This window comes from Spea bombifrons, chromosome 5 (assembly GCF_027358695.1).
Source record: "Spea bombifrons isolate aSpeBom1 chromosome 5, aSpeBom1.2.pri, whole genome shotgun sequence".
Classification (NCBI taxonomy): Eukaryota; Metazoa; Chordata; class Amphibia; order Anura; family Pelobatidae; genus Spea; species Spea bombifrons.
Window position 1 is genome coordinate 48,024,272 of NC_071091.1, and position 18,287 is coordinate 48,042,558.

An 18,287-nucleotide genomic window follows, 5' to 3' on the forward strand; every position below is an offset into this window, starting at 1 on the left:
ATGCCCAGCAGCGCTGCAGGGGACCTGAATCCTCCTCTCTGGCAGCCAGTGGACGTCTGCACGATGTGCGCAGACAACCTCCACTCCACCTCCGAGTGGCAGAGGTGTTGCATCACGCAGGCGTCCACCGGCTGCCCCCACTAGACACCAGGGAGTCTGGAGCATGGGGGTCAAGTCTCAGGATACAGGATCGTGTTGGTTGATAGTTATAAGTACGGTTAGATGTATAGTGTTAGGGATGATGATTAGATCATCCCTGGCTATTTAAGTGAGACAGATTAATGATTAGTGGCATTAATCGATGGTCACATTTTATTAGGTTAAATATATATTGTATTTTTTATTTATATGTATATGTAAGTGACAAGTTTAGGTCACTGCCATTAATCAGGGAGAACAATCAATAATCAGTGACTTTGTGATGTCACTGACAAGTAATCAGGTAATAATTATGTATTTTCTATTAAATAATTTGTTGTTTTTTTCTTATTATTACATTAGATGACCCTTCTCTCTTTCTAGGGTAGGGTCATCCAGGGGCTGCCAAAATGATCAGATCACTCCTATTGGCCAGGAGTGATGAACTTTGGAGTATCCTTCCAAAATTTGCAGACTTACTTAGTCAAAATAAATAACAAACAAAGTGCTCTACCCACTTACCAGTCACAAAGTGAACCTATGTAACCCCTATTACACCTTAAAGAAAACGTAAACAAGATGTGGCTTATGCACTTATATAATACAATGTTGTGCATGTTCACTAACCTTTATTGTAATAACCTTTATAATCTAAATGATTTTTTAAAAGGAAACATAAAACAAAAGAAAAGGGTATATAGTGTAGCAACTTCATATCCTTTGGTTATTGATAAGCATCAATTGCACTCACATGTAGTCAAAAGGTTAGCAGGCCCTTCAAAGGATCTTGTACACGTCTTCACTATATAATGAAGACCTTAAAACCTCCAGCAAATGCTCATAAAAAGAACAAAAACAGGAAAAAGTATATAGTGTAGCAGCTTTAAAATACCTTGATTATTATATGTGTAAAAATTTTGATCCTTTTTTTTATTCTTCTGGATGCCCAAAATCCAATTTATAAAGAAAAAAATTTGGTCTTCACAAAGTTTGCTGCTTCAGTGTTCTTAGATATTTTTGTCAGATGTTACTATAGTATACTGAAGTATAATTACAAGCATTTCATAAGTATCAAAGGCTTTTATTGACAATTACATAAAGTGTATGCAAAGAGTCAATATTTGCAGTGTTGTCCCCTTTTTTTAAGACCTCTGCAATCTGTCCTGACAAGCTGTCATTTAACTTCTGGGCCACATCCTTACTAATGCAGCCCATTCTTAATCAATGCTTGGAGTTTGTCAGAATTTGTGGGTTTTTGTTTGTCCATCCGCCTCTTGAGGATTGACCACAAATTCTCAATGGGATTAAGGTCTGGGGAGTTTCCAGGCCATGGACCGGAAATTTTTATGTTTTGTTCCATGAGCATTAGTTATGACTTTTGCCTTATGGCAAGGTGCTCCATCATGCTGGAAAAGGCATTGTTTGTCACCAAACTGTTCTTGGATGGTTGGGAGAAGTTGCTCTTGAAGGCAAAATTGTGAGTGAGCTGACTTCCTTGGCTGAGAACCAACCCCACACATGAATGGTCTCAGGATGCTTTACTATTGGCATGACACAGGACTCATGATAGCACTCACCTTGTCTTCTCCAGATAAGCTTTTTCTGGATGCCCTAAACAATCGGAAAGAGGATTCATCAGAGAAAATGAAATTCTTGATGATCCGATAAATGGTTTATCTAGGTACAATCGTACTAGCAGCAAAATCCTTGCCTGTGGTTAACAGAGGAAGAACAATGATTTCAAGCACCGTCCTCCTTGTAAAGCTTCCAGCCTGTTATTCTAACTCAATCAGCATAAGAGAGTGATCTCCAGCCTTGACCGCGTCAACATTCTCACCTGTGTTAACAATAGAATCACTGACATGATGTCAGCTGGTCCTTTAAGGGCAGGGTTTAAATGCAGTGGAATGTTTTTTTTTTGGGGGGGGGGGTTAAGTTCATTTTCATTTTTGTCATTCTCAAAACTTTTGGCCATGATTGTATGTATGTATGTATGTATATATGTATACATACATACATACATACGTACATACAGTCATGTATGTATGTATGTGTATACAGGCCCGGACTGGGACAAAAAATAGGCCCGGGCATTTAAGCCTGAGCAGCCCTTATTTATTTATTTATTGTTAAAGCCCACCCTTCATGTACCATCTTTGCATTTAATCATTCACACAAATCATTAACACATTCATTAATGCAGTCTCACAAATCATTCAAGCAATTCATCCTCACATGAATTCATTGTCATACGCATTCACACAATTCACCCACACATTCATTCATTCTCATACGCATTCACACTACCCCCTCTCTTCATCTTATCTGCCCCTTCTCACTATGTTCCCCCTTTTCACTATGTAACCCCCTTCCCCACTTCTCAATATGTACCGCCTCTATCTATCCCCTCTCCCCCTTTCTCACTATCTAACCCCCCTCTGCCCCTTCTCACTGCACCCCCCTCCCTCACCCTACTTACCTTGTTGCCGGAGCAAGAAGCAAATGCGACCGCGCCTGTGGCAGGGCAGGATTGATTTAGGGGCTGATGGAGCTGCAGCTCCAGGCCCCCACCTTAAAATAGGCCCAGTCAGGACCGGACTGACTGGTCCTATATGGCCGCATTAACGCAGAGCCCCTTAAACCCGCCGCAACTACCCCCTCCTAACTATCTACCCTCTCCCTCTTTGAAGTTCACTTACCTTTCAGGAGTCCTGCGGTGGGGGTGCAAGGCCTCTGCCTCCCAGCTCTGCCACTGTATGGAACAGTATAGAGTGATGGGAGTTATGATGTACTTTTAGAGCATAATGAAATCATGAAAAAGACATTGGAAATGGTACAGCATAACTCCCATCACTCTCACACACTTACCAATCCACACGTATACACCAATCCACACGTATACACCAATCCACACGTATACACCAATCCACACGTATACACCAATCCACACACATATACCAATCCACACACATATACCAATCCACACACATATACCAATCCACACACATATACCAATCCACACATATACCAATCCACACATATACCAATCCACACATATATACTAATCCACACACACATATATACTAATCCACACATATACCAATCCACACATATACCAATCCACACATACACCAATCCACTCTCACTTAATGCTTTCCTACCTTTCCTTTCTTCTTTCAGCTTCTTTTCCTCTTCTTCGCTCCTCTTCTTCAATTCTTCTGTCTTCTTCCGGGTCAGAGTGCACGGACAGCGGTGGGCGCGGCTTCAGTGCTGTGCGCCGGGATCTGACAACAGCAGCTGTTGCCGCGCGGATCACAAGGGAGTGGTATCGGAGGTCTTTAACAGACCTGCGGCTCCCTTGAGTGATTTTAAGCCGGTTTGAACCCGTCTTAAAATCACTCAAGGGAACCGGAGGTCTGTTAAAGACCTCCGATACCGCTCCCTTGCGAGCCTGCTCCTCCAGCGGCGGACATTACTGTCCGTCTCTGGAGGGGTGCCGGGTGCCGCAAGTTGGCACCCCCTGATGAGCCAACTTGCCTGATGAGCCCCCGCCGCCGCCCCCTGGAGTGTGGCGCCCTGTGCGGTCGCACACCCCAAAGGTCGGCCCTGCTCTAAGGGGCCGGGAAGCCCCACCAGGGCCGGCCTTAGGGGTCTGCGGCCGCACAGAGTTTAAATTAAAACATCGGGGGGGTTTTTTCAACTTTATTTAACATCCTCCATGTTAAATAAAGTTAAAAAAAACTTTATTTAACATGGAGGATGTTAAATAAAGTTAAAACACCCCCCGATGTTTTAATTTAAACCCTGTGCGGCCGCAGACCCGTAAGGCCGGCCTTGGTGGGGACTTCCCGGCCCCTTAGAGTGGCGGACCCGGTCGCAGTTGCGGCGGGCTTTTCAAACTATAAAAAAAATGAAAAGATCAAAACCAGCATTTTTGGTTGTAAGGTCTCAAGATCAAAAACTAATTTTCTCCATTAGAGTATTACCACCTCACCATTTTGTTCCACTTTATCAGTAGAGCAGAAATTATTATTCTTTGGGTCCTTATTGTGGCACTCTAAAACTCTTTGTTTTAGTGTTCTTGAGGTGGGCCCTATATATTACAAAAGTGATATATTTTAAAATGTTTACCATTGGTATATAAAATAATTTCTGTAATTGGATACTTTCTTGATTTTGTGTTAGCTTACATACTAAGCACATTTTATATCTATAAATATTTATTAATATTTATTTTCTTAGTGTATCTTTTGGTTAGTTTCAGTTTTACATTTGGTGCCCCTCAAAAACAAACAAATCCCCCCCCATAGAATTTTCAGGTAAAAGAAGCCTTAGTGCACCATCCTTTAGTAACAATGTTTTCTTGACAAGTTTTTACTTTCAGAGCCAGGCATTAATAAAAAGTAGTTCCTGAAGATTGAAAGTTAGTTTGAATGGGAGTTTAATGTTAGTACTGCTTCACAAAAAAGATAGGAGAGAAGGCTCGACCACACCAGTAAGTGATATATCAGTAGTTGTGAAATTAATAGAAACCATGTTAAATGAAATGATTGTAAGAGTTAATGGCATGGGTTTATTACAACGAGATCTTAACAAATCAATTTAATTTCTTCACTGTGCAACTTAAATAGGCATTTGATGCTGTCCCTCGTACATTACATTTATTTATATAGCACCAGTAGATTCTGTAGTGCCATTACAATCAGAGGAATAAATTAAAATCACACACAATAACAAACTGGTACAAAAGGAGAAGAAGGCACTGCTCTTGTGAGCTTACAATTTAGTCAGTGGTTGAGGGGTAAGTGAAACAGTAGATAAGAACTGCTTGGATGGGGATGAGTTGATAGGGTCTAGATGATCTGTAGAGGTTGTTGGTTGTTCATATGGCTTGAGAGGGAAAATGGCTGTTGTATTTTCAGTTTAACTCCAGTGTAACTCTTATCTGTCCACTAGGGATGAGGTCACTGCAAATAAATTTCTAAGCAAGCTTAAGACCTTATGGAGCTACCTTTCAAGTGGTCAGATACGGTGATTGTATATATAGGATGTAGATGTTTCACACCTTGTCTTACCAATTGCAATTCAGCTCGACAAGAATGCACCAAAGTTAATCAGCAGGGTATGGAGACATACCAGATGAAAACAAGGAGTTACAGCAGATGATGAATTCAGGGGTGGATCAGATACAATGAGATAACTATAACTGTAAGAGAGGGAGATGGTATAGATTAATACAGATTCCCAGGTGAGTATTTGGATGAAAGCATGAAGACCAGGGATGGATGTCTGGATAGTCGAGTGTAACTGTCCACATGGGATTAGGCCACTGCAGCTACATTTCCAAGCAAGAAATACATTGTGGTATTTGGGCTTGGATATAAAATAATAAACACAAAATTCAAGTGTTCCACTTAGGTCCGTTGGTGTCTCAGGAAAAGACCAAGGACCGATTCCGAAGTCAGTGCCAGTACATCAGAAAAAATGGGCAGACTAGATGGGCCAAATGGTTTTTATCTGCCGCCAAATTCTAAGTTTCTATTCACTTGCTATTTAGTGTTCTCTCTCCCTCTTATGTTAACCATGTTCAGTAAAACAATACTATACATATACAGTCAGCTACAGCACTGAGTAAAACACTACAAGCGCGTGTCTATTGAGACCAATTTGCACATGCATGGAAAACTCTCCTATTGATTTAAAAAGGAGTACTTTCCTGCCACTGGTTATGCTTCAAGCAGAATAGTCAGACTGCAGAGGAGAATGGCTGTAGCTGCAGCACTGTAGTTGAAACTTTTCCATAAGGTTTTTTGTTTGTTTCTTTTATAAAAGAGTGCACATAAAAAGTGCTCGGACTATTTTAATATAAATTCTTTTGTAGCAAGGCTATCATGGAGAGAAATTTAAATCAACTACAAATAAACCAATCCCGTTCCCGGGATCAAAAAATACCCTTATTATAACCCCACCCTAAAACATGACTTTTATTAATATGTTTATTAAAAGGTATAACCAAAAAAAAGATTTTAAAAAAATTTAAATCAAGCCTTGTTCCCAATCATCTAACACATACAGCAGCCAGCTAATCATTACGATCATATACAGTGAAGGAAACAAATATTTGATCCCCTGATCGGTCTATAATTTTAATGGTAGGTTTATTTGAACAGTGAGACACAGAATAACAAAAAAATCCAGAATAACGCAGTTATAAATTGATTTGATTTTACTCAGTGAAAAAAGTATTTGATCCCCTATCAATCAGCAAGATGTCTGGCTCCCAGGTGTCTTTATTATTGGCATCTATGAAGCAAGACCAGAGCATGCGTACATACAAAGTCAAGTTTCAAATGGACAGCACAATGATGCAACATCATAACAGAATGCACAGCAATACAGTAGTGTACAAGGCCGGGCTGACCTGGCGGTAATATCTGTGTGTTTAGCGAGCCATGGCCCCCAAATGGCTTCAAATTTGTACATCTCATCTCTCAATTTGGCCGTAAGTTGTTCCATAATAATCAGGTTCCAAATAGCGGACTGTATTTCGGCTGAGGTAGGTGGGTTCCCCTTCCATCTCCTCGTAATTGTTAGCCCAGGTGTCTTTTATACAGGTAATGAGCAATCTCTTAAAGGGAGTGCTCCTAATCTCAGCTTGTTACCTGTTTAAAAGACACCTGTCCACGGAAGCAATCAATGAACCAGATTCCAAACCCTCCACCATGGCCAAGACCAAAGAGCTGTCCAAGGATGTCAGGGACAAGATTGTAGACCTACACGAGGCTGGAATGGGCTGCAAGACCATCGCCAAGCAGCTTGCTGAGAAGGTGACATCAGCTGGTGTGATTATTCGCAAATGGAAGAAACACAAAATGACTGTCAATCTCCAGTCTGGGGCTCCATCCAAGATCCCACCTCATGGAGTTTCAATGATCATAAGAACGGTGTGGAATCAGCCCAGAACTACACGGGAGGAATCTTGTCAATGATCTCAAGGCAGCCGGGGCCACAGCTGGGACCATAGTCACCAAGAAAACAATTGGTTTGAGTTGCAAAACATCAGCCTTCGAAACCTTAATGACTTGGTCATAATGATCTGCAAAGTGTGGGACAAAATCCCTCCTGAGATGTATGCAAACCTGTTGGCCAACTACAAGAAACATCTGACCTCTGTGATTGCCAACGGGGGTTTTGCCACCAAGTACTAAGTCATGTTGAAAAATTGAAAAGGTTGCCAATAGGAATGAAGTTTTAATCATGGGACATTTTAATTACCCAGATATAGATTGGAATGGTGGAACTAGTTCCACTAAGGGCAGCAAGTTTCTGAACCTGTTTAATGACCAATTTATGTCACAATTAGTAGAGATCCCAACCAGAATGGATACCTGTCTGGATCTGGTAATAACTAACAATGAGGAACTTATCTCAAACATCAAAGTAAGAGAATACTTGGGGAATAGTGACCATAACATGGTTTCATTTGAGATTAATTCCAAAAAGTAAATGAGTTACTACTCTACCAAAACACTTATTTTCAGAAGGGCAAACTTTGACAGGCTAAGGTCAACTGTGGAATGTATAGACTGGGATGGATTGTTCTCTGGGACAAATGGAATACCTTTAAGCACACATTGCAAAATTACACATCCAAATATATACCTATGGGAAATAAATACAAAAGAAGCAAATCAAAACCAATGTGGTTTACCAGGAAAGTAAAACAAGAAATAAGAAACAAATTATTGGCATTTAAGCATTATAAAAGCCATGGATCAGTAGTATCATTTATGGCATTCAAAGATGCCAACAAAGCCTGCAAAAAGGTGATTAAAATGGCTTAATTGGAAAATGAGAAACTAATTGCCAAGGAGAGTAAAACCAATCCCAATAAATTGTTGTATGTAAATGGAATGGATGTTGTATGTAAATGGAAAAAAAAAAGGTAAAGGTAGACAATGTTGGTCCTTTTTATCTGAAACCGGACATTTGGTTAGTGAGGACAGAGAGAAAGTCTACGTCTTAAATACTTTTTTTTTTTCTTCTGTTTATACCAAGGAAGAACCAATGGCGGAGCCCCTGCTGGCTAATTTTAAGGAACCATTAAAGCAAACATGGGATTGGCTGACACAAGAAAAAGTGCTTAAACAATTAAATACTGTTAACATAGACAAGGCCCCTGGACCAGATGGTATACACCCAAGGGTACTTTATTTTAAAAGGGATCAAAAACTCAACCGGGCAATTTCCGGCCAGTAAGCTAACATTGGTAGTGGGGAAATTATTTGAAGGGTTGCTAAAGGTATACATTCAAGATGTCTTGATCAATAATCATATTAGTAGAAGTCAACATGGATTTGTGAAAGGTCTTGTCAAACCAACCTATTAGCATTCTATGAAGAAGTTAGTAAACATATAGATCTGGGGGTGGCTGTTGATGTGATTTATGTGGACTTTCCTAAGGCATTTGATACGGTTCCACATAAAAGGCTACTCTACAAATTAACAGAAATAGGCTTAGGGGCAAATGTCTGTATTTGGATTTGAAATTGGCTAAAAGATAGAATGCAGAGAGTTGTTGTGAATATGTTTCTCAGACAGTGGAGTGCATCAGGGGTCTGTCCTGGGTCCTCTTCTTTTTAATTTATTTATAAATGATCTCCCAAGCTGCATTGAGAGCCATGTCACAGTTTTTGCTGATGACACAAAATTAGGCAGGGTAATTTAGACTAATCTGAATGTTTCTTCTTTGCAGGGGGATTTAGACAGAGTTGGGGACTGGGCATGCAAGTGGCAGATGAGGTTCAACATAGATAAATGCAAAGTTATGCATTATGGTAAAAATTATAAAAATGCAGCCTATACTATAAATGGAATATCCTTGGGGAAAACTACCAATGAGAAGGATGTAAGAATAATGGTAGACAATAGACTTGACAACAGTGTGCAATGCCAGCAAGCAGCTGCAAGGGCCAATAAGGTTTTGGCATGCTTTTAAAGAGGTATTGATTCACAGGAGGAGGATATCATTTTGCCTCTGTACGGTCAATGGTAAGACCGCACCTTGAATATGCAGTATAATTCTGGGCACCATTCCTTAAAAAGGACATTATGGAATTAGAAAAGGTGCAAAGGAGGGCTACAAAATTAATAAGGGGATTTGGAGATACTAGTTATGAAGAAAGACTAAAAAAGTTAAAATTATATACACTGGCGTCTTAGAGGGGATATGATAACATTATATAAATATATGCAGGGCAAATATAAAGAACTCTTCAGTGACCTGTTAGTTTACAGAAATGTTCAAAGAACAAGAGGTCACCCTTTGAGACTGGAAGAGCGGAGATTTCATAGACAACAAAGGAAGGGATTCTTTACAGTAAGGACAATAAAGATATGGAATTCAGTGCCTAGGGAGGTGGTGTTATTAGATGCCTTCAAAAGAGGTCTGGATATTTTTTTTTTTAGAAAGGCATGACATACAGGGCTATAAATAGAATTTATATTTTAGAGCTTCTTGATCCAAGGAGAAATCCTTCTTGGAGTCAAGAAGGAATTTTTCCCCTGATGGCAGAATTCGAACTACCTTAATTAGGGTTTTTTGCCTTCTTTTGGATCAAGAGTAGGAAGGTTAGGTAGAAGGGTTGAATTTGATGGTCTTTCAACCTTATGTACTATGTAACTATGTTTTGCAAAGGGGTCAAATACTTATTTCACTTGTTTCATTTCTAAAATGCAAATCAATTTATAACTTATTTGAAATGCGTTATTCTGGATTGTTTTGTTATTCTGTCTCTCATTGTCATGTCTTTGTCAGTGGGCAAACATACAAAATCAGCAGGGGATCAAATACTTTTTTCCGTCACTGTATCTAAAATATAAGTAAATACTTATGCCAGGAGTCTCTTACCATGAGAGATGGAGTCCGTTGACAGGAGATAATTCGCACATATGTGCAAAAGAAACCAAACTTACTCACTGGAGGTGGGAACCGCAAGTAGGAAGGTGAGCGAGTGCACAAGGTCAATATATCCAGAGGCAAGGTACAAATAAGGGTAAGGCAGAATAGTAGGCGGTTGAATGCTGAGGTCGGGTATACAACAGGCACAGGCAAAAGAAGTGCAGCAGCTGCCGGTTAGATGTGGTTGCAGCTGGGCAGGGAAGAGAAGGTGGGCAGCCAGTCCTTAGGTTTCCCGTCCCAACACATTTGCTCTTTTAAGTGGATATTGGGGAGAAAGACTCAGAAGTGGGATTGCTGGTAAAAATTGTTCTCCCTAACAGGCGGGATAACAGCTCCTTTAGCGTAGGGGGATCCAAAAGGAAGGGAAGCCTAGGCAGGTTGTGGCGGTAGGGGACATAGATATAACAAATTACTCTTTATATAGATAAGATGGAGAAGGAAAGAAAGGGGGAGGGGTGGCCCTGTATGTGAAAGATAGCATAACATCTAACCTAACACAAGTAAGTGAGGCAAACACATATGAGTGAGGAATCGACACACATCAAGTATATTTAAAAGAAGAAAAACTGCAATTACAAGAGGACATAGTCTCAAATTAGAGGGAAAACGATATTAATGTGGTAGTGGTTAATACAGTGAAGGAGTTTATGCGTGCATGGGACAGACATAAGGCTATCCTAGATATGATAAAGCCAGGGACTAAGGAAAGTATTGAGAAATTGGGAAGACTAGATGGCTCAAATGGTTCTTATCTGCCGACACAGAATGTGTTAATATGATCATTATGACATTATATCTTTATGATCTGTGTGATTTGGCTAAATTCAAAGTCTAAAAACTATAATACACAACTTTGATTATAGTAGTCATGTAGGCTATGACTGTGCTCAGGGTGTGTTTCTGAATACAGTTGCTTCTGTACTTGCACATACCCTTGGGGTAGATAGTGAGAAGGGGGGTGGTGAGAGGGTAGATAGTGAGAATGGGGGGGTAGGGAGAGGGTAGATAGTAGACTTGGGCACTAGGGGGCTCTTCGTCTTCGTGCGAATATTCGCCCGTTTCTGTCTTCTCTTCGGCGAATATTAGTTTTTTCCGGTTAAGGGGTTAATACGGGGTTAACGTGTACCGCAGCAGCTCTGGCGCCAGTAGTTTAAATGTGCGTATCAGCAACTCTGTTGGTCGCCAGCAGGAGGCCCCCTGAGCACACTACCATATATAGCTAATATATTCTCGGGCAGAATATTATGCTACTCAATGTAAAACCAACAGAGGGCAGCACGCGGACATTAATTCTGTCGAACTTGCAAACTCTTTTTTTTCTATTTATTTTTGGGGGTTTTTTGTATTAAACTGTTAAACCAAAGGGGGAATATATTTTATTTGAATAAATGCAAATGAGCACACTGCCACATATGGCTAATATATCTTCAGACAGAATGCTGCCCTCTGTTGGTTTTACATTAAGTAGCATTGTTCAATATGCTTGAAATCCAAAGTTATTATGCTACTTAATGTAAAACCAACAGAGGGCAGCATTCTGTCCGAACATATATTAGCCATATATGCTAGTGTGCTCATTTGCATTTATTCAAATAAAATATATTCCCATGATCCTTTCGTGTAAAGTCCCTGGTACGGACATTTAACTTAGCATAATAACTTATTATAACTTCGGACACAATGCTGCCCTCTGTTGGTTAGATACATTGAGTAGCTTAATAAGTTATTATGCTACTCAATGTAAAACCAACAGAGGGCAGCATTCTGTCCGATTTTTTTTTTCTTCTTTATTCTACATAGCAACTAGTGGTAAGGGGCCGTGCGAGTGAGCCTATTGGTCTCTTGCTCGGCCCTTTACCCTACGGATTTCTGCTCCCGTTATGCAACAGAGCATCGGAGGGGTTAACGGGAGCGGAAATCAGGAGTTAAAAAGGCCGTGAGAGTGAGTCTATTGGTCACCTGCAAGGTCTTCCTCTGGCATCAACCAATTGGTTGATGCCAGAGGAAGACCCTGCAGGTGACCAATAGGCTCACTCATACTGCCCTGTAACCCCTGACGACGAACCTGCGGATTTCCGCTTCAGTCAACTCCCGCGATGCTGTGAAGATAAGGTAGGCTAGATGGGGAAGGGACCGGGGAGATTAGTAGACAAAGACGATCACGAAGATTCTTCGCATGTGTCTTCGTCTTCACCTACGTTTTACCTGCACTGTCTTCTCTTCTACGTGATTTTCATGCTCGCCCGAAGACAAATGCACAAGTCTCCCTGGGGGTAGGGAGAGGGTAGATAGTGAGAATGGGGGGGTAGGGAGAGGGTAGATAGTGAGAATGGGGGTAGGGAGGGGGTAGATGGCCTGAGAAGGGAGGGAGAGGGGGTAGATGGCCTGAGAAAGGGGGTATGTTGGGTTGGGGTGGGGAGCCCTTAACAGATTCTCGCACCGGGACCCTGAGGCTTCTAGTTACGCCTCTGCATGGCACCACTCCCAACGGTGCAAAAACGAGCACCCATGCCTGTGCCACATCTTTTGGGATTAAATAAATTATCAAATGTAAAATAATTCTGACATTAGAGAAATTCTATAGCTTCTAATATAAATTCTAAAGAATAATCTGAATATTTGGATAAAAAGAATTGATAGCTTCAATCCCTTCTCTGTGCGATACTAGAGTACAATGATGATATATCCATGGTTAACCATAAAAAAATATTTTTCCAAATAATATTACGCATATTAGATATTTAATATATAAAAATTCAAGTTCTTTTGCGTTAATCACTCCCATATTTTGACCATGTTCCAAGAGTTGGTTTAGGGGTAGATTGAAATATTTAGGTGGGATCACTTCAGGGCCGGCCCAAGACATAGTGCCACCTGGGGCGAAGTTTGAAATGGCACCCTCCCCCCTGCCGCCACTGCTCATTATCTACCGTCCTCCCTCCCTATTATCTACCCTACCCCCCCCTTTGTACTTCACTTACCTTCCAGCAGTCCTGCGGCGAGAGTTTCAAATCTTTTAATTATCTAGTAAATATTTATTTAAACATACATTTTGGAGGATGTATTAATATTAGTAGATGTATATTAGAATGTGTTTTTTGCTTTGCATCATATTATTATAAATGTATAAATCTATTTGCAGGTCCTTATACCAATGGTCCGTTGTAATTCACACCTAGAATCTATCCAAGGAGAACTAAAAGTCAGGAATCCTGGAATTTATTCTCTCATATTTGACAATACTTTCTCAAGGTAAGTTAATTTCTCCATTTTTATTTTATAAATTGGTTAATGTCCCCATCTATTTTCCATTTTCTGTCAATCTGTGAGCACTTTAACCTCTTAAGGACAAGGCTGTTTTTTTATTTTTTGGACCCTTCGTGAACAAAGCTGTAAATTTTCTTCTTTCCCATTTACTATCACACAAATTATATATTGTTTTTTTCAGAATAAGAAGTGCTTTCCTCAGATACCATTTTTCCATGGTATGATCATATCGTCTAATTTCCTATAAGAAAACAATATATGGTGAAAAATTAAAAATAAGCACATTTTCTCACTTTATTTTGAAAATTAGTTTACTCATCTAAAAAAGCTAATGAAAAAACATACTAAATGGATTTAACTATTTGTGCAGTATTATTTGTACTAGTTTAGAAATACCCAATGTTTTTATGTTTTTGGGTTGTTGTTTTTTTTTGCAAGTTACAAAGCAATAAGTACAAGTAGCATTTTGCTATTGCAAAACATTTTTTTTCCAAATCTGGTCATTCTGCCCCAATGTGCTATTTGGGACATCTTTGAAGCTGGCCAATGCAATTTACCCCATCAAACCATGTATTTTTTACACCCCAAGGTATTTCAAATGCTGGTATTTTAACCATTTCCATGCACTAATTCTACTACCACCCTTTGTCAACTTTTGTAATTTATTTTGTGTTTTTTATCACACAAATTGTAATTCAGGTGCAGCTCCTGCTTTATGTCACTGCAAAACAACACCATAATATCTGTTAAGCAACGCCCGAGTACAATAATACCCTCCATGCATGGGTTTGTCGGGTTGTTTGGGGGGTAAAACACCAAATTTGGGAAGTGTGCATTTTTCAACTTGGAACTTTGACATCTGGTCCTTCTGTTCCATGTCCTGTTTGTAAAAACTTTGAATCCGGGTAACTCAATTTAACCCATCAATCCATTTTTTTTAAATAGACAGGCCAGAGTATTTCAAATGGTGGTATTTTAACATCTTTACATTCATGAATTCTACCACCAGCTCTTATCAGAGTTTGTGGTAGTTTTTTTGTGTGTGTGTTCTTCCAAAAGAAAAACAGAAAAAATAAAGCAAGACATTTCATGCCACCAATTGGCTACTTAAAGCTGTTAATCTGTGACAGGAAAGTGGCCCTGTTGAAATTCCACAGCCTTTTTCAGAGACAGCATCGGAGCTGATTGGAGTTAAGTAAATCATGTGCAGGAAGGTGTGTTTGGCTTAACACATCTCCTGCGGTGCGTTTTGCTGGTGCGTGGTGAAAGGGAAAAATGCATTTGGTGGGATTCAGCAGATTTGCATTTGCAAATCAGAACACACCAAAAAATTGCTAGATGGCTAGAGTGCCTTTTTAAGATATCTTACCAGTCCATATTTGGTAAGATTTTATTACTTATATATTGCTTATATTAACACTTCAATTCAATTGTACTGTATATGTTGTAAAATGTAAGATTGCACAGAAGTAATGTATCTTGTTTAACCCCTTCAGTCCCCTATGGAAATACTGGTACGTCCATAAAACACATCGAAAGAAACCCTTATGGACGTAACAATTCTTGCAGCGGCAGGGAAATATAAAAGTGAGCTAAGTGATGTCATTGTGATATCACTGCCATTAGTAACATGTTTTAGAGGTACCTAAGATGACCTCTAAACATACTGCACTGCAAATTTGTTTAAAAAAATATGAAAAATAAAAAAAAATTGTAAAAAAAGAAAATAACCCTTACACTCCATTGCCCTAGCACAACATCTAAAAGGTATAACCCCCTGCCCCCATTCACAACCCCCAAACCCGTTAAGCCATAAGAAAAATACTACCCTATAGGGTACTATATGTAAGAGATATGACCCTCTAGAACAAAAACACTAAGGATGTGGGGTATTTCCGTAATCAGGAGATGCAGCTAAACCATTTTGGCCAGTTTTCTCTGACCATAACACATACCATGTGTAAAAAAATCTAAGCAACCCAGAAGCATTGGTGAAAAAAGCGCATTTCTGTGGCATTTCTGTGGCCAACTTTGACAGTGATTGGTGGCCAAATAGCTGCATGAAGAGTGCCCAAATACCCCTGATAGGATAGTCTGGGTTGTCTGATTTACAAATATATATATATATTGTGGGTATTTGTGGTTTATTTGTTTAAAATTGCAATCCCATCATACCTAATGTAAAAATTCTACGGCCTTGTAAAAAATAATGCACACCTGGGAAAGTATTCAAATTCTATATAAATTAGGTCAACTTTACCTAATTTTGTGAGGATTCAGAGGGGAAAATAGATAAACTTTTTTTTTTTTTGCTAGTTTTTACTAAATTTCTCATCCTAAATTGTCAGCTAATTATCTAACTATGGTATCAAAAGAAAGCCCTCTCGGTCCTTGAAAAAAAACAATATATAGTTTACATGGGTACACTATTCGCAGGAAAGGGGAATAATGGCTGAACAAACATACCGCAAAAATGGCAAAATTGCTCTGGGACTTAAGGTACCAAAACCCCCTGGGACTGCCTGGGACTGAAGGGGTTAATTGATTAAAGTTTTACTAGTCTTTTAATATCACAAGTTTCTTGCTGTATTATCTTAGACCAATACATAAATATCTGTTTTGAAACTATGGCAGAAAATATCTTTAAACTTTAACAGCATATCTCTAGATAGTATTTGAATAAATAGAAGCTATTTTTTTTCATTAAGTCTACTTGACCGATGTATTCATTATCATATTGTCTTTTCTTTCACACAGATTTGTATCTAAAAGAGTGTTTTATCGCTTGGCTGTGGAACAACCCATTGTCTATGATGGAAGTGATTCTTCATAATGAAATAGAAGAAAAAGCTCAAGCAGTTTGGTTTATTATTCTAGTACATACATTATAAACACTATTGACAAGGTACTGTTGTAGGAAAATTAGGCTTGTCTCCAATCTGAAGAGGAAAAAAAACATGTGGGTGTCTTTAATGTCTCAGCAGTGTAAAGATCTATTTTTAGTAAGGTGATGTTGTAATGTTATACACGAAATCACGATAGCCATAACATTATGCCCACTGACAGTAGAAGTGAATTAACACTGATAATCTTGTTATCATGACATCTGTCAGTGGGTGGGATATATTAAGCAGCAAGTGAACATTTTGTCCTCAAAGTTGATGTGTTAGAAGGAGGAAAAATTGTGATGGTTAGATGATTGGATCAGAGGATCTCCAAAAGGGTGAAGTATGGCCGTGTGGTCAAATCCAACAGAGCTACTGTAGCTCAAAAGTTAATTGCTACTGTAGCTAAAAAACTCAATTGCTGGTTCTGATAGAAAGGTGCATTGCAGAATGGTGCATAGTAGCAGACCAGCCAGGGTGTCCATGCTGACCCCTGTTAACTGCTGAAAGCACTTACAATGGGCATGTGAGCCTGGTGGGTGTGCCTCACTTACTTGGACAACACATGGCACCAGGATGTATCAATAGAGTCTCCACCTCGCAACACGACTTAAAGGATCTGTTGCTAACGTCTTGGTGCCAGATACCACTGCACACGTTCAGAGATCTAGTGGAGTCCATGCCTCGATGAGTCAGGGCTATTTTGGCAGCAAAAAAGGGGACTTACAAAATCTTAGGTAGGTGGTCGTAATGTTATGGCTGATCAGTGTATAACTAAATCACCATTTACTGAATTATACCTCCAGAGTGTCCTTTAAGTGAGTCTTTCTTGGAAAACAAATCGTTTTGTAGAACCTCTACATGATTTAGCAGAAATGATGGTTGCCTTTAAAGGAAACATACTGCCCGATGTTGTAAATGGCCAAAGAGGGACACATTTGTTTTGGGAGTTATTAGAAATTTGGATAAAGGGTTGGTATTTCTTAAGACTTTTTGTGTGGCTTTCTGACCTACTGATACCTAGGTAACTGAGATGACAATTGCATGCATTTGTTTAATGGAGGTCAGAAAAAAGTAGTCTCAATTTCTTCATCTACTGCCTAAATACACCAAAGCTGGCAGCATAAAGATAGGTACGCTTCCTAAGCATAAGGAGTTTTCAAGTTTCATAGTTACATAGGCTGAAAAAAGACAAGCGTCCATAAGTTCAGCTTTTCCCATATCTGTTTATTAACAGTTAAGTTGAGAATGTTTTTTATTCACTATACCTTATGATAAACTAGTAGTAATAGTCATTTGCAAGTAATCCCAGCATATTTTTCACCCTTCTTGCTCATATGAACAGATTTTATTTTCTTCAAAGATCAACAAAGCTTACAATATTTGGCTAATGGATACCATCTGACCACTTTAACTACTGTGTTTTTTTTAGGGGGAAACAAAAACTAAAACAGGACATGGCATTGTATGCACAGCAGCTCACAAATTAAGTAACAAAATTACACAATGCTGCAAGTAATTACACTACATGAGCTGTGGCCAGTCTTGGTCCAAATTTGTTACTCAGAAAAACAACTTTTAATTTGCAGGCCATAGCTTCGCACATATTCTGACATGCAGCACTGCCCTGGCTAGGGCTCTTCCATACAATATTGGAAATGCATTTGTGCTCACCTACAGCATCCTCCCCTACCAGCAGGATTCACGATTAAACCCTGCTGTTATCTGTCCAGCACAATTGCACACTATACTGCTGAACAATGTAAAATGCCATCAAGCCTAAAGAGTTATGGTCACATGGCTCACAGATAAACTAACAAAGCCTGTCCTTGTTATGCAATGTATGTATATAAAGTGTTCAGTGGATTTAAAGCCAGACACAACACATGTAACTTGCTAAACACTGCAAAATAACTCACATATTTACTAATAGGGTTGTGTTCAAGTACAAATGATTTTAAATTTTTCAAGTTTAGGTGGTGCCATGTGAATTAAATGAGAGCTCCCATGTTGCCCTCACCCACAGCTCAAAATGT

General features: G+C 39.4%; 2 protein-coding genes and 1 long non-coding RNA gene across 5 annotated transcripts in view; 2 read left to right on the top strand and 1 right to left on the bottom strand.

Moving 5' to 3' along the window:
* The window catches only part of LOC128497214 (uncharacterized), a 202,553-nt gene extending 199,335 nt beyond the window's left edge, over positions 1-3,218 (bottom strand). Inside the window, exon 1 of the long non-coding RNA XR_008354284.1 lies at positions 3,183-3,218. This is a non-coding gene — a long non-coding RNA (uncharacterized LOC128497214). The remainder of the gene's footprint in view (positions 1-3,182) is intronic.
* FYCO1 (FYVE and coiled-coil domain autophagy adaptor 1) overlaps positions 1-16,596 on the top strand; it is a 150,328-nt gene extending 133,732 nt beyond the window's left edge. For all 3 annotated transcript variants that reach the window (XM_053467160.1, XM_053467163.1, XM_053467162.1), the window contains exons 17-18: positions 13,242-13,351; positions 16,124-16,596. In XM_053467160.1, coding sequence (XP_053323135.1) covers positions 13,242-13,351; positions 16,124-16,199 — 186 coding nt within the window. In that variant the 3' untranslated portion in view covers positions 16,200-16,596. The remainder of the gene's footprint in view (positions 1-13,241; positions 13,352-16,123) is intronic.
* The window catches only part of CRTAP (cartilage associated protein), a 106,912-nt gene that overhangs the window by 7,850 nt on the left and 80,775 nt on the right, over positions 1-18,287 (top strand). The window lies entirely within an intron of this gene.